Here is a 21,620-nt window from a genome sequence, read left to right as displayed (position 1 = left end):
TTCAAGAGTGCAAAAAGGTTTAGATTTGGCTTAAATGCCAAGTATTGAAAGATTGGGAATTAGATAATTTAATTTCTTTTCACAGCTACTGAATCTAAGCAGAGAAATTTATTTTTTCCCCAGCTTTGCTTTACTGGGCTTGAAGTGCTGTGTAAAAAAGTAAACATACTTTGGAAAAAAACTCTTGAAGGCAGACTGCAAAAAGACTTACCTTTTTAAAAACTTTTCCTGATGGCTGGATTTCATCTTCCTCTTTCAGAATTTCGCGTGTTCCCAAGAGTTTTTTGTCCTTATACTTCGTTTTAGCATATTTAAAAACTTTGTCGAGTGTATCACACCCAGGATATAAAACTGAAGCTAAGCAATGCAGACTGTTCACAGATCTGTATGCACCCCCAGGCTTGTTATTCACAGGCCTGGCTTTAACCTGCTTGGCTTTTGCTATAGCCTGCTTTGATCCTGAAAGGATGTACCATGGAATGTATGTTACAAGGGAGTACACCAGGACTATGAAGTTTATAAACTGTAAAAGAATAGGGTTGATGTTATGCTTCAACTTCATTTTGGCCGCTTGAGAATGTTACAAGAGACAGTTTGGAAACATGGATCAGCTAGACAGAGGTCCAAAAAGATCTGAAAAGAGAAAAGAAAAAAGAAAGTGTTAGTAGTAAACTATCACTGTTGGCAGAAGGTATTTCTACACATGATATTACAATCCATATCCCAGTAGGTCTTTATGCAGGAGTTAGAAGTCTAAACCCCACACAAAAATGAAAGCAGACACAGGAGGTGGAACTGTTCCACTCCCCTTTAGCAGACTGCAGTACAATGACATATGCATCTCAGGTATTTATCTGAAAGTGTTTTGTGATTATACAATTTAAAAGATCCTCTTCAACATCAGAGCACCTCCATGTGCACCTTCACTAGGAACCCCCATGACCTCTGACTGTGAACAAACAAGCCCTAGGAGCACAGGCAATGTCACTCTGCACATGGGAACCCCAGCTATTAAGGATGTTGAAATGTTTCCCAAGTGCTGGACACACTGGGACAGCCACCTGAGAGAAGGAAAGCTGTGTATGTGACAGAACTTTGCTGCTTTATTCCTAGGCACTTCCCATCAGTCCTATGATTTCAGTCTCAGAACCAGTATCCAATGAGCCCACTTGTACCAATAAACATGAGCTAAGTAATATTGGTTAAATACCAGAAAAGAGCTTATAAATATCCCCAAATTCCTGGCAACAGCACAATGCAGAGATGTGTAACTTTTTCCAGAGTCCTTAATGATGCCAGGATATTCACTTTGTCTTTTTTAAAAGCATAATTTACTATATCTAATGACTGCAATGGTGATGCAACTTTCTAATGTATTCTACTGTTGAGTCATGAAATTATGCAATTTGTCTAAAAGATTAAAAAGGTAAATCAAGAAAATAACTGAAATCCTTATGGAAATCAGGGATGGTTGCCATAATGGCTAAAGATGAATTTCTGCAACAGTCCACGAGCCACTAGCTGAAAAACAGTGTTTTGTACATAATAAACTACAAATGCACTTCATTCACTTAACCTTTCAAACATATTGATACAACTTATTAAAAGCAGTATCATAAATCAAGCAACTAATAATAATGTATACATAAGCTGCACAGCTTTTGACAATTCTAAATTAATTTTTATTCATGAGATGCATTACTCTGTGCTGATGTCTTACACTCTTAGACTTTTCCTCCATTAACTCTGTGAAATCCCTAATAAACAGAAATTTGAGTTGAAAAAAGTAATTTTTAAATCATATAAGATCTTTCAGTAGCAATGGAAAGAAGCCTTGCTTCATTAATCCTAGATCTGCAGTCCTTTTGGGAATGGATCAACCCAGCATCCTTCACTTCTAGGATGAGATTCATTCCATCTTTCCCTGAAACACAAAACTTCTTAAAACTCCAAGCAAAAACATTTCATGATCATATTTTTCCCTAACAAGCTGCTGTAATCTCACTGTTAACAAACTGCCTGCAATGATACAGTGAAGGAACCAAACAACATCAAAGTCTGTTCTGCAGAGCACCCTGAGACACAAACTCAAATAAACCACAGGAGCTCTTCACAGTAGGAAATCACTGCAACAAGCAGCAGTGGAGGAAAGATTTAAAATATTTAAAAAATTAAATGGAAGTGCATATATTTTAATTTTCAGATCAAAGGCAAAAAGCAATGACAAATAGAAAACAAACTTAAATAGGCTAAAGGGCAAATTCAGTAATCTCTTGAAGAGATTTATGTTCTTAGGGTGCCACTGAAGGATACTTAATGAAAATAATCATGAGCCAGCCAATCAGCTACTGCAGGCCAGAAAAATTATACTGTTGTTGATAGCAGCACAGAACAAGATGTTTAAAAGCTGAATCCAGAGTACACACAGCAAGAGTTTGGCCATTTTTACAAAATTTTTATGTTGTACTATTATTTCGCCTGGCACAGTTCAGGAGATGAACATCTTTTTTCTCCTTATAAAGCTGGAGAACTTCTCTCTGCCTAAAAAGTAGAAACAGAATTTAACCAAACACTGCTACATATGAAAATTAAAGCAACTCATTTAATACCTTTAGGCAAACTGTTCTTCAAAGAAACTCCCTATCTGACACACAGTCAAAGCTGTTCAAATAATATTTTCTCTAGGTTTCATAACTTTCCTTGGTTAGAGAGGCACTGAACCCTTCCAGAACAGCAGCCTCCTATTTCAGTTTGCAGTGAGTTATCCTAACAGCTTTATTCTTTCCTCAAAAGGAGAGAGGAACCTTTTTCACTATTTCTATGCCAACCATGCCAAGGTGCCATGTCAAGTTCCTCTTCTGGCTCATCCTTGCATAATAACCCCCAAACCTGGAAATCTTTGCTTTGAATTGCAAACATAAATTGTGCTTTGCTCATCATATCATAAAAAGCTGCATTGCAAGGAAGGGTCTAAGGAACACTCCAACAGCACAGACTAAAGGGAAATGTCCTGGACTGCCCCTTGGCTCAGAAAAGCAAGCACCCTGTTCTAGAACTCTGCTCTGATGTACATCTCCTAAATTGCTAACTATTTCAGTTACTCCTTCACAAAAGTGAGGCCATTACCAGTCATCTATTGAAAACAGTTTATTTTAAAAATTAAGAATTTTTTTTCACTCAAAATGTAATGTTTTTACAATTCAGAATTATCTTTTTCAAGTGAAGTTTTTTGTCTTACAGACCAAGTAAGAGTCCATTTTTTTCCTTCAAAAAATCTTATAATTATGAGATAGCAAACTTTAGCAAGAGAGAGAGCTCAGGTGCCAATGTCTTAAGAATTTGGCAATGGATTGAAGACTGTGAAATTTACAGAGAATCCATGCTTGTAACTAATTGTAATTACCATTGTAATTGGACATTGGAAAAGTGCAATGCCTTTTGGAACAAGAAAGAAAAATATATTCCAGTCCTTTCATAAGAAGAATGACCTCCAGGATCTTTGTAGGGTGATGGTTCTAAGGAGAGCTGAGCCATGACACCAAGTTCCTGGGTGGCACTATAAAGGCTCCCCCTCTTTCCTGTGTAACTGAAGAACAGAAGCTTCATTTTAACTCATCATTTTGTTTATTTGTTTGCTATGTTGTTGAAGAGGAAAACACCAGGTAAGAAAAGGAGATGCAGTTTAAAATGCCTTTGTGCCCCACAGATTTATAACTGCCATTCCCAGGAGAACATCAAAGTCAGCTAAGTGGATGACTAAACATTCAATTAAAAAACCATTTTGATGATAGTGTAGAAGCAAAACTCTACCCTGACTTCAGGCTGGAGTGCTAGATGTAAGGCAATTATGTTTTACAGCAAGCAAAACCAATGCAGCTGAACATGACAGTACATTTTGTCTTGGTTTTTCTTCCTTATACAAAAGGTCATTTAACCTCCATTAAGAAAACTACTTTAATGACAATGTAAAAGAACAACACTGTTTACATTAAGATACAATGGTTGCTCATGCATTCTTCTCTGTAACAATTATTATTTCAAAATGTATGCTATTTTTAAAACTCAAAATGAAAATACAGCATTAAAAATCGACCTGCAGAACTAATCTAAAAATTAGAAGTTTTAGTGAAATTTTCAAGGTTATATCAAATCTGGAAGATGTAAAAGGGAAGCAATATTTGCTGTTTAATATTCTGCCTTAAAAAAAAATAGTACCCAACAAAAACAAAACTTTGAAAGGTTTAGTGAAATACTATACGTGGTTTTAGCATGTAATTGAAGTACAATATGTTGTACTTTTTAATTTTGGAAGTAGATGACTGCCTCTGACCATAAAAAGACTGTAAGCAAACCCATCATTTGGGGCAGGGAACAGAAAGCAGAGGACATGATCCTAAGCAGTTTTTGCAAGTATGAGACTATGGCACAGTGAGAAAGTTCACTGCATTTTCAGCACTGGAATTTTGTTCTTTGGTAGCTCCTGCTTAATCACTGACAAATAAAAACACATGACGTGGTAATATTCTAACTCAGTGGTTTGGTCTGCAGATTAGCTGTAAACACTCAGGTTCTTACAGAACATGAGTCCATCCTGGTTTCACATAATCCTGCTGGGGTTTTTGAGGATTCAGTGCTCAGACTCTGACTAGTGATGCAGGAAAGGCTGGGAGGTGAAATCCTGGATGAAAGGGCTGCTAATTCATACAAGAATATAACTTAGAAAAAATCCACTCAAGCAAAGGGCTCTGGACATGCATAAGAGATGTTCACTTACATGTAATTCATGTTTAGTCTGGTAGTCAGCAAATGGGAAAGAGCAAGACCATAAATTAAGTTTGACACACTTTTTCAATAGCAGAAAGAAGCAGCAACCAGCACACTCATTCATGAGTCTGGAGAAATAAACCAGTACTTTTCAGGACTGATCCTTCTTAATACATAATCAGTGATTTGGCCTGATATACTACTTATACTAATACTGTTATACCCTTTAGTTTCAGAAGAAAACTTTTGTTAGATGACAAAGAAAAAAATCCTTCAAGGAATGTGTTTACTAATTGACCTGCTTATAACAATTACTCGACAATAAAAGCATGAATTAACAAGAAAAAAAGGAACCTTATGCAACTTCTCATCGTGGCAGGTACAGGTACAAGAGCTGATACAAGATGTTCCAGTCTCAGTTTACTCAACAGGAGCTGTCACAGGCAACTGCATGAAATCTAAAAATGGAAAATTCCCATTAAATATGGCAATTATAAAACACATCCTCCATTTTTTTCACTCGTATTTTATAATAAATAAAAACCTTTTTCTCATCTGATACTGCACTGTATCACCTCAGAGAGCCCAGGCCCACTGCAAGTTAACACAAAGCCAGATGTGACACCCAGCACAGCCACTGCTCAGACCTGAGTCCTGTACAATCAAGGTGGCTGCAGCAGCTTTGGGTGAACTCAGGAGCTCACGGGACTTGTCTCCCTGAGAAATTCTAACTCCCCAGTGCCTTTCAGTGTACACTGAACCATTCTACCATCTGGGGCAGGAAAAAACCAGACCTATCTTTGTGTATCCACCCACACAGAGAATGCACTTCAGCCTGAGTAATAAAATATTCTTGAACACTTTATAAAAAGACTTAATAAAATAGTAATCATTGTATTTATTGATTTTGCTCTATTATACATTAAAGTATTATTTATTGTCCTTTGCAGAAAGAAGTCTTGAAAACCTGTGCCAGCAAATCACATTTAAAATAGGCAAATGTAAACATTTTGTACCTATTGCTTTTCTGCAAACATTACTATTTATACAGTTCTTAAAGATAATCTTTTCCAGTTTCAGTGGATTAACTATTTGCTGCTTGAGGTGATCACCCAGGGTGCTCACTGCCCTGGTTTTTGACTTCCATGGCTTCACACACTCCAACCCAGAGGCTCCAAGACACTCTTTCAAAAAACCCCATTTTTGTCAACAATTTATAGTAGTAGAAATACATATTAAATTTCTCTTATCAGTGAATCTTGCAAAAAAAAAAACCAAACTGATTTGTTAACATTCACTGAAAGGATAAAAAAGTTATTCACTGGGTTAGGCTTTAACAGACAAAATAACAGAGTAGCTTCATGTACTGCCCAATCTCTTCATTACAGACTATAACAATAGGAGTTCTCACGACAATGTAACAAAGCCCTTAATACTTCTAACTGCACCAAAAAATAGCCTATATTAGTTTACATCTGGACTTCAAAAGTAACACTAACCCTGAAGAGGCAAGCTTTTACTACATCTGGAATTCACTCAAGAGCTGTCAGTATTTGCTAGCACTCAGCAAGTAAACCTTTCTTTTACAAAAAAAAAAAAAAAGACCAGAAAGAAAGAAATCCCCATCACTGATTTAAAAATACTCTTGCAGTCATCTATATAAAAATAAGAAGGCAAACCAAATGTGCACAACAGCCAATGCTTCACAAGGCAAATCCCTGGACTGTGAAGCAAGGAGGGCCTGAGGCAATGAACAGGGCACAGGAGAATCCCAAACATGCACCTATCTAAGGGGAAGGTGTCTTTTGCAATATGGGTTTAAGGGACAGTTCTGTTTGAAAACAGATGCTCTTCACAGGTACAGCACAGGTGTTTTCACATATTTCTTGAAACAGAGAGGATAGAAATCCCAGCAAGCCCTACTGAATGCTGGAAATGGATGCTTTGGGTCCCTGAAGAGGAGCTGGTCCTCAGCACATGCTCCCAAATTGGAAGCAACAGCAATGTGGGCACAAGGACACACCTCACCTCCCCAGCTGACCCTTCACTTTCCCACAAGCCTCTCCTCCCACCACCCTTCTGCATTCCCTGAGCTCTGCTGCCCTGGCACTGCCTGTGAGAGCTGTGCTGCTCTCCAGGCCATCCTGGCACACCCCTCTCTCCCAGGCCCTGTGCTTTCCACACAAGTGCACACACTGTCCTTGTCCCCTGCTTGCCGATTTTCCAGCCTCTGACCCCTCCCAGTTACCTTTTCCAGGCTACTACCTGGGTCCCAGCATCACTTCTAGCACAAGGGAGACCTTCCATGAGCCTCCCAAACATCCCCAAAACCCTTCTCCAGGCAGATCTGGACCCTGTTACAAACAGGAGTGCCTCTCTGCAGTCAGGCTGGGAACAGGCCCGTGGCTCTGTCCCAAAGGACATCTGCTTTCAACAGGGAGGAACAGCACTGCTCAGCACTGACCCCCAGGAGCCCCCATCCACTGGGAACACACCCAGCAGGACCTTCCTCAACAGCTCCACATCACCACACAGGGCTTGTCACAGGCATGGAACAGCCTCTGCTACAGAAAGATCTAGAAGAGGATTGCATGGCTGTAACACAGGCAAGCACTCAGCCAGAGGTTCTCCTGAAACTCTTTCAAGCACACAAGAATGAAACTGATTCCCACATCAGCTGCAGTCCCTGATGTCTCACTCCCAGTCCTGGACAGGAGACAACCTGTCTCTCATGGACTTTGCCCTCCCTGCTGCTCCACATTCTGTGAACTGCTGTGGTCTCACACAGAAAGAGGGATGGTGGGAGACCAGAATTGCTATTGATTATGTCTCTGCTCTCAAAAGGAAGCAGATCTTCAGGACATTGACTGAAGAACACTCTCTGAAAGGACACGTAGGGCAACTCTGAGCTACCTTATTGAGATCATCTGTAGCCTCCAGCTGTGAGCCACCTCTAGCACAAGCCTGGGTGAACCCTAAGGCTCTTTAAATGCCTCCCCTCACTCTGCCAGGGAGCACAAGGCTGGCAGATGGCCAGAGCCAGCACAGCACTCCTACTCCTGCTTCCACAACTCAACCCACTCAAGGCTTCAGCACAAGCACATCCACAACTCAGCTCCAGTCCCGAGGGAACCTCAGGCACTGCTCTGCAGGAGAGCGGCTCTGAACAGCCCAGGGGGCACACAGAGCAGCAGGGAACAGGCACCATGACCTGGAACAAACCAGCTCCCAGGTAGGATTTAACAGACTGCTGGGGCAGCAAAGGGTGTGCGTGAACTGTGCAGCCCGAGGCTGTGATTTCAGCGTGGCTCAGGCAGATTTAACGCTGGGCTGCTAATAAAAACAGACTGTTCATCTCCAAAAGGTAATTCCACTCTTGCCCTCCATTGTACCAACACACAGCTGCCTGTGTGCCTAGGAGTGAGTCAGATTAGCTTGTTGATCCAGTTTAAACCCTCTCCTTCTCAGGGTGGATGGTGGATTTTCCTTTATATCAACTTCGGTTTGAACCTACCATGAGTCACTGCAATCACCTAAATCAACAGAAAATTAGCACTACAAAAGATGTTATTCTTCTGCTATGGCAAACTGAGTAACCATGAACTGACAGGAGTTACTGACAAGGCAAAACCTGAGAGGAGAGAGAGGGAAGGAGCCTGGCAGGGGAGCTGCACATGAAATCCCACTGGGCTGTGGATGAAGCAGGCTCAGCACAGGGACAGCAGGACACCCTGTGACACGGGAGTCACAGCACAGGGATTAACCTGCTGCTCTCCTACTCCTGATCTCACTGCTTACTTCTACAGGAGCTCAGCCTTGGGGGCTTCAAGTGCTACAAGCTTAAATACCTTTAAACTTTGGGTATGGGCTAATATACATCCTATAAATACAAAGGGGTTTAATTTATGTCCTTCACATGTCAATGCTACGTTTGTAAAACTATACACCTATTTCCTTAGGAAGAGCCAGAAGGTATGTTATTAGGATTAATAAATGATTATGTCCTTGTTAAACACCAAGATACTACAAAGGTAGGAATCACATAAACCAAAGAAGTCCTTCTACCCTAGAGAGACACTCTCTATGGTATTAAGTAAACTTTGATACAAAGGAAGAAGTTTTATTATCTAGAAAAGATCCCTTTTCCTCTTAGTAGATTAATTTACATCAAGTGGAAAAAAAAAAATCACACCTAGTGTTGGCAGACACCAGGGAGACAAATGCAGAAACACAGAACTAAACTAGATAGAAGGAACTGATGCTTCTCGAGGGCACAGAACTGTGCTTTCTCTGAAACAGAGCCTTAGCATATCCAGTTATTCTAAAAAGTTAGTGGTAAGTGGGTATTAAAAACTTCTATTTGACATCAGCCTCTTTTAGGTACACCCAAGCCTCAGTGTCTGCAATATCACTGCACACTGCAGGACAGCAAGGGCCCACGTTTGTACATTTCTCCTCTGCTTCCTAACGAAACAGGGTGACACTTACAATAAACTGAAAGCTAAAGTGACATCACAAAGCAGACAAACAAAACAGACAAACAGATTTATTTCCCCCACAAAAAAACCACGGTACTCCAACGCACAGTCTGACTGCATGGGCTACAAACTTAAGTTTAAACCCTTGTTCCAGGTGAAAAATAAAACTAAATCAAAGGGAGTTCAACACTAACAAGCTCCAGGAACAATAATGAAACACTCCTAAAGCTACCTTGACCCACAACATGAACACCCTTCCAATAAAATCAACTAAAAATGCAAAACCTCATTGTAAAACAACATCTTAGATTTTATCTATTTATAACATTTTAAAACTTATTTTCCTTAAATAAGGGGGGTTTATAACTTATCCAAGACAGTTTAGATATTTAGTGGATTGACAAACACATCTTTATTAACAAAAACAATAAAACACAGCTCTAATGTGACAACTTCATCAGCAAACCTGAAAGCACTTCCTAGAAAGAATTTTGCTGAAAACACATCCTTAAAATCATGTAACAAAGTAACAGCTATGCCAGAACACAATCCAGCGCTGCTCCATCTTTCATCTCCTTCCCCTCCCACTACATACATGACACTTCAGGGCAAACAAGTGTCTTAACTCATTTCAGGCACTTTACCAGACACTGTCAATACACTGCTTCCATTCCTCTTCACAAGCAATTATTAGAGCATTTAAGAAATGCATTTAATGTCTAACTAAATTAAATGTTTTCATGTTTGTGACAGAGAAAAAAACAAACTAATGGATAAAGTACCTTGCTAGTGGAGACGGCCTCAGAGGAACTTGGTATCTGCCAATTCACTGTTAAAGAGAGATGAAACCACCAATTTCCCCAGCATACTGCTGGATTTTCAAACCACAGACACAAATTAAACGTGGAAGAGTACATAAACAAGAACATCAACACCACGGCACATACAGTATGAAAAAAGTCTGCATAAAAATAAGCCAGAAGCTTCAGCAGTAACCTTTGCCTACTCAAGAAGTGGTGTAACAGCCGAGTTATCACCGCCAGCTTATCACTCCAAATTCCTACAGTCGTTTTCCAGCTCGTTTAGGTCAATTGCCTTAAGTGCTTCCACTGGGAGGCAGACTCTGCTCTCCATCCCGATCCAAGGGACTCACCAGAAGGGCTTCATGTGCTGTTTTCTACTACAAAACACAGCCTAAGATCAGCTCTCCAATTTCCGGGAAATCTGAAATGCTAAGGCATGAACAGTTCTGGCTTGTTTGTTTCTTAGAAAACAGAACAAAAATAGATGGTCTACTGCCATACATTCAATGTGGTTTGTACTGCATCCTAGTCATGTATTCATTAGATCAGAACCAAAAAAAATTTAACAAAACAATCCCACATATTTTTAACTGTACAGGTGCTTTGAGATTTTCTTCTCCAGCAGAAGCTATACATGCAGAAAATTGTTCTTATTTACTTTTAGATGAATTTGATTTCATGTAGTGCCACAGTAAAAATTATAACCCATTATCCTATATTTTCGATTAACTTTGGCCAGGTCCAAAATCTGGTAAGCCTGTATATTTATGTTGTCTTTGCCTTCTTTCTTTAACATTTCTTCTCTATTTGATGGGATTTTGTTAGGGATAACTCTTGACCCTGATGCTGGCTCATTCCCTGGTGTGCAGTGTCAATTCACACACCAAGATGAGATATTTAATTTCTTTATTCTAGTTTGCACAAAGTAGGGATCTAGGTGTAAACCCCACAGAGTCAGCAAAACTTGACACTAGTTAAACCAAGGGAATCAATTTTACAAACACACAGCCTTCTCACTAACTAGTACTCAAACCCCTCTTCACTACTTATCTCTCTCACTACTCCTTGCTCATTAGTGCACATGCCCAGCCCTTCTCTGCACTGGAGTCAGGGTCTGACTTCAGTAGGTGGGCATGGGTGGGTGGCCATGAACCCCCTTCCAGAATCCCCTTTGCCCAGTTACTGCTCAGTCCTGCTGACCACTCCTGGTGGCTCTTGTCCAGACAGCCCTCTCATCTTGGACTGTGTTCCCCTTCCCTCCAAACAGAAGATGAGCCAAGCCTACAAGTCCCTACAGGTTTCACAATTCAATTGCTTCATCAGAACTGCCTTACCTATAGCTACTAATTAACATCAAAAGAACTGCACAGTTTGGTTCAAATCTTGAGGGACTTGATAACCTTACACCAGAAGCTCCTGAAAAACAAATAGTAGATGAATACTCAGGTAAAAAAACAAATCTGAGAGAGCAAAACAGAAGATAGAGACTTCACAGGAAAAAGTGTGAAAATCCCAAGTCTTTAGGCAAACTTCTCACAAGAAAAATATCAATGAACAATACAATAAGAGAATTTTACAATACATTTCAAAGCAAGAAGGATATCCACAGCATGATCTAAGTTATCAAAGTGATAAAGTGGGATGTTATACCATTTAATTTGAAAGGCTAAATGACATTCGCTGGTGACATTTTTAATACACTTCCTCTTTTGAAGGATAAATACATCCTCAGGTTCCAATTACTTGGGGCTTTGTTAGATTTCGTTTGTTATCTTTTTTAAACATCGTCATTGTGTCCAGTCATCTACAGTGATTTACTACCAAAATAAATGGAATTAAGTAGATCCCACAAAAATATCTACTTTTCTCACACCCCACACTTTCCACTGTAGTGCCCCAAACTCCAGAACAGGAACAACCCCTCTCCTCTGGCCTGCAATGGAAGTCACAAGTCCTTCAGAAAGGATCACCACCTTATTAAGGCAAGGCTGCTGCTCCTAACCCATGTGCATGGTTCAGATTGTGTTATCCAACATTCATCTTGGTACAATGAAGAGATCCCCCTCAAGCCACACAGCAGAAAAACAACAGGAATGCAATTTATAAAAATCACAACCCTAGCAAATCTTATCTCAAACCAATACTCACACAAGATTCATTGGGAGTTTCAGAGTTTGTAGACTGAATCTCTCTGTAAGGACTAAGCAAGACATCTCAAAAGCAGTGCTTCACTCCAGCAGCAATATAAATGCAAAAAACAACCTATGGAGCTTTTCCTGAGCACAAATACAAGAGAGAAATTAAATTTGCACTAAGTTCTGGGAATATGTAATTTTCACTTCTGGTAACTTTACCTCTGCCACAGGTTATAAACCTATTCTCAAAACCAGAGTTATCTGTTTCTTAGATTGCTTACAGTGGTGTCTGTGAAACCCCACATCCTAAACACCCAGGTTTACAGATTACTAAGCCTGACTCTTAAACTGGTTTAACAGAAATACTTTGCTTAAGATTTGGGGTATATGTCCAAATGCAACTATTGTCCTGCAATGGCCACAAACTGCCTCCCTCCTAGTATTATTTAGGACCTAATGCTAAAAAAATTACTTCACTTATTTAACTTCGTATTTCAAAAAACTCCAACTAAACCAAACCAATTTATAAGACACCAGAAATGCTGCACACACAATTGGTAGAAATGGGACTTCAACAAATAATTCCTATGGATACAAGCATAGCACCATAAACACCAAATTGCCAAAAGAACTGGAAAGCCTGGAAACCATGGCCAAACCATTGACCAACCAAGTACTTGATGAAATCTGGGGAAAACTACCAGAGAAGATGATTTTGGCTGCTAATGCTTTGGCCTCACTCCTCCATCTATTTATGGACAGACAGCACATTTTGCATTCAACAAGTTGTGGGGTGACTGATGGGAAGTCACAAAAGGCTGAGCTACAGAAAGACAAGTAGGCTGTTTCTCTGCTAACTGCTTTGTATGGTTTTTATTTCTCTTGGCTGCTCCAAAGTTCCAGGGACAGTGGGGACTATGGTACTACAAAATAAAGAAACAGCCAAGGAAAAGAAAATACTTCAAATTCAGTGTTTTCCTAAAGTTCTACTTGATCTAGATTTTTTATCTATACTGCTTGGAGAAAAATTACTCTTTTGTTCAAAATCCAGCACTATAATTTATTTAAACATGGCATAAAGAAGTCTACCCTGCTGATTTGAGTCATCATTCTATTTTCTAGCTTTAGAAATAACAGAGTATCAGGACAACCTCTCTCCATCACACTGGAACAAATATCCTTTTCTCTCTTTTTATCACTCTTCCTCTTGTAAGCAAAGCAAGGCAGGATCAGTCATGAACATGCTCAACAATTGCATAACTCAAAGCAAACAGGGAACAAGGTCTCATTAAATTAGAAGCCATTTTATTCTCTGAGAAGAAGCATTACACAAGTGTGGTTCTCAGCTCCAAGCCCTTATGCGTCACCCTTAAAAACAAAACTTACAAACACAGGTGGTGACAATCAGAGGACAATATCCAGTGCCCACAGATATGTTCAGAATGGGATGAAGGTGAGGAAGGAACTCCTCATCCTCCCAGGAGACCACTCAAGTCAGTGGTTCAGAATCAGTACACAAACACTGTGTAGGTAGAGAGAGGTTTGGGTAGAAGAGAATCCTGTTTTTCTCTTCAGGGAAATCAAACACACCCTTAGACTCTCATTATGTAAACATGACCAAAATGGAGCTACGTGGCTGGGTAGAGCCTTCACTGCTAACTTTCAAAAGCATTGACCTTTTTCAAAAGAAAGGTGCCACAGTAGCAACACCATTTGTAGGAATTTTGTGAATATTCTCAGGAAAAATTATTTTGTCTGTCTTATACAGATGTCAGCATTACATTAATGCAATCTGACAAGCTGGAAGTCCAGAATAGACTATTAAATATTTCTAGAAGAAGAATATAAATATTTCAATGTTTCATGAGCCACTAGTATTTCAAACAAGAGAAATACATCTTGCTTTAAAAAAAAAAACCCAAAGAATCATGAAATATTAAGCTAATGATGTAATTAAAATATATGCAGTTTCAACCACCATACTCTTGGAGTCTGTTATCTTAGATGTATACATCTAAGATGTTACAGGTGCACAAAAAAACAAGTCAGGGTAGCAGCTGTGTCAGCCCTTTCACAAGCTGACCTGGCCACAACTGCATTTGTGACTGTGTAACACAGGATTTGGGCAGAAGACTAATTTTTTTCTTAACTATAACTGATTTTATTAGTAAATTAAAGATTTAATTTTTTTTGAATGCCTGTCTTACCTAGCTTTCCTGATCAAAAACCCTCACCCCCCCCTTCCAACACCCACTAACAGCCTTGGCTTGGTGACCTGGACATTCACACATGAGCACACAGCCCTGCTGGGAAGTGGATTTGTACCTTGTTCTTGAAAGTACTGGATGTTACCACTTTAAGCCTTTTGTGCAGATTGTAAGAAAAGCAGGTAAGAATCTCCACAAGAACCCTCAAGAAAGGTGAAAAAATAAAATCTACACAGTTGTCAGCATTGCAGAATTGGAAAATGTTTTCTATGCATCTCAAAGTTAACCATTAGGAAAAGCATTTCTCTATTCAGTTTCTCTAGAACAATACAGAGCAGCAATACTTCATCAGGACAATTAAACCGCAGCTGTAAATGCTTGGAAAGTTCTGTTACCAGAGCTTTACAAGTCATTTGTGGACTTATAATGGGACAGACCAAACCCAGTTTGCCACAAAGATCACCAAGCTCCCTGCCTGAGCACTCCTGGGACAGCTGTCTCCACCTCTCTTCAGCACTCACAAACAAAAATCCTGACAGAATCTGCAGACACAAAAAAGCAGATGTTTCTCTACATACCCACTTAAATCCTCCTGCAAGCCATCACCTCCTGATTCTTCTGTTCCCTTCTGCCTTTCTCCATACCCATACACTCAAAACCCACTACAGATACTTCTTTACCAAACACAAATTACCAACTCATCTAAATTCTAAGTTAACCACAGATGCTCCACTTTCCAGTTTTTCATGGGTTCTCACAGAATGAGCTCATAAACATTGATTTTAATAATGGTTTGGTGAAACAACTGCAGACCACACTCAGCTTCACAGACTGTCTTCTCATACCATCTTAACTTTGGTTGGTAGAAATTTTACTGTATGTCTGATTAACAGACCTTACATCAGCATGCACATTGATCTATGGCACTGCACTAATTGCTCAAGCAGCACAGCACCCATGGAAAACATTCTTGAGGATGGCCAAGGCTTCCCACATGTCTGAGCAGCCACCCTGAACAAAATGAGGGATGTTCCACACCCTGTCCTGGAGAGCAGTAAGGCAAAGGCAGAAGTCTTGCCTCCAAAGATGCAGAAAAATTGTTTTTACATAGTACTCAGTTTGCAGTATCCTTATGAAGTTATCTCAGGAGAGAATGTTCTACACACAGGAATGTCACACAGCAAATAGATGGGGACTGAACGTGGCAGTTCTGTACTAGTGCCACTCTGCTGCTTCAGCAAGTCACTTCTAATCTTCACTATCCATTTTCCCCTTCCAGGGCTCATACTGGTTTCATCTAACAGATACAAGCATTCAAGGTAAGGATATTTACACAGCTCTAGAAAACAAAGCACTAGATTTCCAGTTTTATAGTGCAATGGTAGAAGATTTGCAGTTTGTTCTTGCTGTTTTCACTATCAACAGTGAAAATCCATAAGCCAGTAACTTCAATAATCTTATCTTCCCTGCTTTTCAGGAAACTCATCCGACTGAGAAGCCAGCTTGTCCCGTTTCAGATATGGTAATTAACTAGCACATTTTTGTAATTAACAAGGCTCTTGAACACTGAGGGAAAGACACTGTCCCAATGCACAGGTGGTGACAAATTGCTACCTCCTCCTCGGGGATTACAGACACCTGAAGTCAGCACCTTGACTTCCCATGAGCTGCAGGCTCACTTAAGGAAGCAGAGGACACGTGGGTGAGGATTCCTCCCCAGGGATCAGTAAAAGACTCTTGCAAGTTTTGAACTGAGTTGATTCCAACCATTTTAAATTGTGGACAACTTTTCTCTAATTGATTCAGAAGGTAATACAGAATAAGATTTGAGTTTCCTTCAGAGTCGCACTCTCCCCTCATTTTAGAATAGCCATTCAGGAGTTGTGTTTAGGATATAGCCTTGTCCACATGATTTCCTTCAACAGACTCAAAACCATTAGATCCCAAACTGTATCTGAGTACTGAATCCTGAGAGCCCCTCAGGCTTTACTACATGGCAATCCCTGATGTAGACCAGTCCCTCAGGATGAAGAGCAGGTTCTTCCAACTCTAACTGCATAATTAAACAAATAAAGTCCTGCCATTTGAGAGCTGCCTAGGACTGGCTTGAGTGCTTGCTATACTGCTCCAAGCCTGACATGTAAACCTGCACTGCCAGACCATGCAGCTCTAAATAAGCTGGCTCACAACCTTCTACTGCAACTGCTCTGTTGGCAGGCACTAGATAGAGCCATGGGATAATTCAGGTGGAAAAGGACATCAGGGGACTCTGGTTCAAGCTCAAAGCAGAGTCAGCTGTGAAATCATACCTGCTTTCTCAGGGCTTTATCCAGCTGGATTTTGAAAGCTTCCACAGAAGGAGTCTGCAGAAGCTCTCTGGGTTACCAAGTCCCACCACCTGACACACCTCAGGGTGAAAATGCCTTATGGACACAGACCTCTGTGACTTCAATTCACAACTGCTGTCCCTGCTCTTCCCACCATGCACCACTGTGAAGAACTTGGCTTCACTCTCTTGAAACCCTTCACACAGGCGCTAGAAAGGTCCCCCAAGCCTTTTCTTCTCCAGGCTCAACAACAGGCACAGTTCCTCTACTTCTCCTCACAAAGCAAAAGCTCACAACTCCAACCAATCTTGGCAGCTGTCCCCTGAACTCACTCCAGTTTATCGACATTTCCCTCGTCCCAGGGAGGGGAGCACAACTGGATGCTGTATTCTGGACAGGGTCTAACAAGTGCCAAATGGAATGGGATAATTGTCCCACCTGACCTACTGGCTGTGTTCAGCTCACTGGCCACCATGGCCCCAGAGCCTTCTCAGCTGGGCTGGCCCCAGAACAGGCTGTGCTGGTGCAGGGGTCACTCCTGACAGGGACAGAGCCAGGAAGCCCCCACCCACCCCTAAGGAGCTGCTTAAATGGTAAATTTGCTTAGTAATCGGCAGCAGATGAAACGGATCCAAATTGAAGCCAAGTCCTCTTAGTGCTAATGCACCTTACTTAGTAGGACTAAGTCGCCTCTTAGGGCCATATTCAGATGGCCTAAATTCCACATAAATCCTTCTGCCTCCTATTTCTTATTAGCTGGCTTTCAGGCAGCTCCCCACTCAGTGTCTTATGTAAATTCTCTGAATTGCTTTTCAGAAGCACCTAGAATTCTCCATTGACTGGGAAAAGGGCCTTCAGTGGAATTCAGGCCACCTGAGCCTAGTTTTTAAGGTCCAAGTAACACTGCAGCATCAGACTGCATGATTTTTTGGATTTGCCACCATGGCAGTAAGTAGCAGTTGGCTGTCAGGACAGGTTTAGTTACTCTCCCACTGGAACAAGTATTTTAAAAGAAAATTAGACTGCTAAACAATTCAGGACTCAATTCTTCCTGCTACTTTCTGGGAATTTAATCCATAGCTGGATCTCCTTTAAAGAACACTTTATGCATAGTTCTTTTGAATTTTGTCCTGAGCCATGTGCTATGTTTGTTCCAGAAGTCTTGACAATCCATTCAAAAAAATTGGGTCTTTAGTATGACTCAATGGCTCAAACCATTCACTGGTCTACAGAAAGGAAGAATAAAAGCCCTCCAATCAGCACTGAATGGGGGCTGGGGAAAACAGCAGCCTAAATGCTCACCAGTTCAGCAAAAGCACACCATGCTTTAAGTCAAACATGAAGACAACTCCGCTAGTTCTTCAGAGATTCACAGTTTTACAATTAACACCATTCTGATTTTCTGAGGTTTCTGGCTAAACCACATTCTTGGGTTTTGAGAAGTGTCAAAAGTGAGAAATTACTCACACCAGCACAGTCAGCTCAACAAGCCCTACTCAGTGTTCTTACATACTCAGGATTCTCCAAGCAAAAGAGATGGAGCAGGGAAGATGGGAACCACTCATAAACACTTCTGAAGAGGGGAACCTTCAGATTCTACACACCACAGTCCTCACACCTCTTTTTAGGCCATCAATAGTGCTGTTATCAAAGCCTCACAGCACTCAGGTGCACAGCTATGGAGAGTCTACCCCTCGTCCACAGCTGTAAGCCAGAGCTCTCTCAACACATCCCACCTCTGTGAAATATAAAGAATAAAACCGAGGCTGGAACTTATTACCTGCATCCTTACTTGAGTGGAATAGGACACTTGAAGATAGCACAAACATTCAGAACCAAGTGCCAGCTTATTGCAGGTCAGAGACTACTGTGGAACTAAGTCAGTGAGCCAAAAGGGACCAGATCCATACCACAGACTGACTTCATGATGAGTTTCAAAATTTTTCACCACACAGAGCAGCAGCTCCCTCAGACTGACTGAAGTTTGTCAGCCAGCCATCAACACTGAACAAACAAATGTTAAACCTGAACCTACCTCCCGTTCCTAGGGACCAACAATAATAAACACACTGAACAACTACAAACAAAAACAGATCTGTAAGTCACAATGCTTCGTTTCAGCCATTCCTGAGGCATAAATCTACAGGTCAGGGAAGAATTACCAAGCTTAAAAATGTCTTTCCTTAACTTTTCAAAGAACACAGAAGAAATGGTATGAGAAGTGCTGCACACAGTAATGAATACGAAGTCTTATGAATGCACTCAGATGATTACCTTCCTCTTAGGATACAGACCTGATAACACATCTATTATTTCATGCTTCTGGTTTTTTAGCCCCAGGAAGTAAAAATCATAAGCCACAGTGAATTTTTGCACAATGAGATAGCAATCCACTCTGGAGAAAGACTATCAAAAGCAAAATGTAACCAGTCAAAAATCACATTAAGGCTGTAGGTTTCATTCTATGTTGTTCTTTACACGATGCTTAAAACAATAACAAGACAAAAAAAAAACCCAAACAAATTTCATGTGAACTCAAATGTTTCTATTTTGAGTAAAAATGACTGTCCTTACCCTTAACAGACTTTTTAAAGTAACCAAAATCTTTTATCATTGGTATTACTCTTTTTCATTAATGCTGTACTGATAACAACACTTGAAAACTAAGGCTACTCAAATACAGGAATTTCATGTCTCATGTTATCAAACCCATTTTATAGGCCAAAAAAAGTGCTAAACTATAGAATAAACTATAGATACTCCAAAACAAAATGCAGTAATCTTTTACAACAAATAAAAGATTACATACCAGCTACTGTACATAATTAAATGTTAGGGGGGGAGGGCTTGTTTCTTCAGTAAGGTAAAAAAATGTAGTGGTCATAAACTATCTTACAAATATTTTTACTCTGTTACTGCCCTCATTTTTCCGGAGGTTACTGTTTTCTCATTTCCCAGAGATTCTGTATGAGTCCCAAACACTGAACTTCGTGCTATTTATGGCACTATCTGCAGAAGTATTTTAAGGCGTACTGTGTCCCTACGAGTGAAAGGTGTTCCTGTGCTATCCTTCCCAGGCGAGTCCTGGAAGGGAACGCACCTCAGCCTTAAATCCCGCATCAACCCCGGCAAACAGAGAGGCAAAGCTGAGCCGAGACCGCAAATCCCGGCCCGCTCCTCCCGCGGCCCTGCCGCGTTCGCATCACCCGCGCCCACCGACCGCCAGCCGCACGCCGGGACCGCGGGGCCGCCGTGGGTCCCGGAGCCCGCGGCGGGGACACGGCAGGCACACGGCGTGTCACTACCCCCGGGAACCAGGCACCTGCCTCACGCCGCGCTCCCGCCACCGCCTCGGACACCGGAGCCCGAACACAAAGCAGAGCAGAGAGCAAACCCGCGCCTGTTACCGGCTATTATCTCGCTAATTATCCGGAGCGCCGCTCCCGCGGGGGCGGCGCCGGTGCGCAGCCGCCGGCCCCGCCGGCAGCCGGGCCCATGGCGGCCCCGCCGGGCGGCTTCAGCACCCCCGCGGCCCGGATGGCCGCCGCACTCGCCCCCGCGGAGGCGGCGGGACGCCCGGCGGAGCCCCGCGGCACCGCACGGCCGGGCGGGCGCGCTCGTGGCGGCGCAGGGCCCCGCAGCCCGCCCCGGCCCGCGGCCCCGCACTCACCGGCCCCGGCCCGGGGACGCCGCGGCGGCACCGCCCGCTCCGCGCACCGCCCGAGTGCGCGCCCGCGCTCACCCGCGGCCGGGCCGCCCGCTGCCGCCGCGCGCGCTCATTCCGTATGCGCCACGGCGCCTCCTGGTTGGCCCGCGCCGGGTGGCGCGCGGGGCCGGGCTCCCGCGGAACGGGGTTACTACAGGTCACCGCGCCCGGGGGCGGGGCCGGCGGCCGGGGCCAATGGCTGGCGAGGGGCGGGGCCGCGTCAGCAGCGCGTCGTTCCGCGCTCGGCGGTGAGTGGCCCGTGCCGCTGCCGGTACCGGTGTCCCCCTCACGGAACCTCCTCATGGCCCCGGGCCCGCCGTTGACCGCGGCGCGGTAAAGAATGCTTTCTGCCAAGTGTCCCGGTCAGAGCGAGCGACCGCGGCAGCAGCGGCATGAGCGTGCCCCGGAGCCCCCGGCGCGGGTCGCTGTAAGAGCCGGGGCCGCGGCAAGGCCTGAGTGCGCTGTTCGGGCTTTGCCGGCTCTGAGGGTTTACCGGAGCGAGTCACCCGCGGCAGCTGCTGCAGGGGCTCCTGGGCTGCATCTCTGCTGGCAGAGATCGCTCATGGCGCATCCCTCGACCAGAGGTGGCCTCACCTGGAACGGTTTTGGTCGGTGCTGCCCAAGGCTGGGCTCCTCCTTAACAGTTCCTGAGGATCTTTTGTCAATATTGCCTCATCCAGGCCCTGCAAATGTTCCTGCAGAATTAGAGGTTTTCATTTAACCGGTGTAATACAATACTGAAACAAAACAAACGAGCACCTGCCAAAGAGCAGCGAAACAAAAACAACCAATGTGAAGAAGGTTTCAAAGCCCAGGGGAAAGCTTTAGTTCCTGCGGGTGCCGGGGTGGCTCTGCGGCGGTGACAGCCACCATTGTCACAAGGCTAGGTTTGTTTGGCTCAGCGGGGGCAGGTCAAGCCCCTGGCACGGCAGCCCAGGGATGTGAGGGCACAGCACGTGGCAAGGGGAGAGCAGGATTGCAGAGCTGGGGGCATGAGCCGGGACGCTGCCGTAGCCACAGCCCAGCAGCTGTGAGTTACCTTGAGCCAGTTATGAGCTGTGCAGGTGCCACCGCCCGTGGCTGGATCCTGTTCCTCCTGCCCCTCACAGACACCACCTTTCAGAGCAGAAACACTGTTTGCATCTTCAGTCATCTGCAGAGTTACTCGAGTGGCAGAGAATGTGCTCTTGCTAAAAGCAG

At 42.9% G+C, this 21,620-nt stretch overlaps 1 protein-coding gene across 4 annotated transcripts in view; it reads right to left on the bottom strand.

The window, feature by feature from the left end:
- The window catches only part of ACSL3 (acyl-CoA synthetase long chain family member 3), a 50,281-nt gene extending 29,794 nt beyond the window's left edge, over nucleotides 1-20,487 (bottom strand). For 2 of the 4 annotated variants that reach the window (XM_066556358.1, XM_066556361.1), the window contains exons 1-3: nucleotides 20,385-20,456; nucleotides 5,119-5,222; nucleotides 212-633 (exon numbers count right to left, since the gene is read on the bottom strand). In XM_066556358.1, coding sequence (XP_066412455.1) covers nucleotides 212-562 — 351 coding nt within the window. In that variant the 5' untranslated portion in view covers nucleotides 563-633; nucleotides 5,119-5,222; nucleotides 20,385-20,456. Of the gene's footprint in view, nucleotides 1-211; nucleotides 634-5,118; nucleotides 5,223-20,121; nucleotides 20,141-20,384 lie in introns of those variants that run through there. The other 2 variants (XM_066556359.1, XM_066556360.1) reach the window with 2 other exon arrangements.
- Between the last annotated feature and the right edge of the window lie 1,133 nt (nucleotides 20,488-21,620).

The sequence above is a fragment of the Molothrus aeneus genome, chromosome 10, assembly GCF_037042795.1.
Source record: "Molothrus aeneus isolate 106 chromosome 10, BPBGC_Maene_1.0, whole genome shotgun sequence".
Taxonomy (NCBI): Eukaryota; Metazoa; Chordata; class Aves; order Passeriformes; family Icteridae; genus Molothrus; species Molothrus aeneus.
Note: the sequence above shows the minus strand (reverse complement) of the source record. Positions and strands in the feature narration are given on the sequence as shown.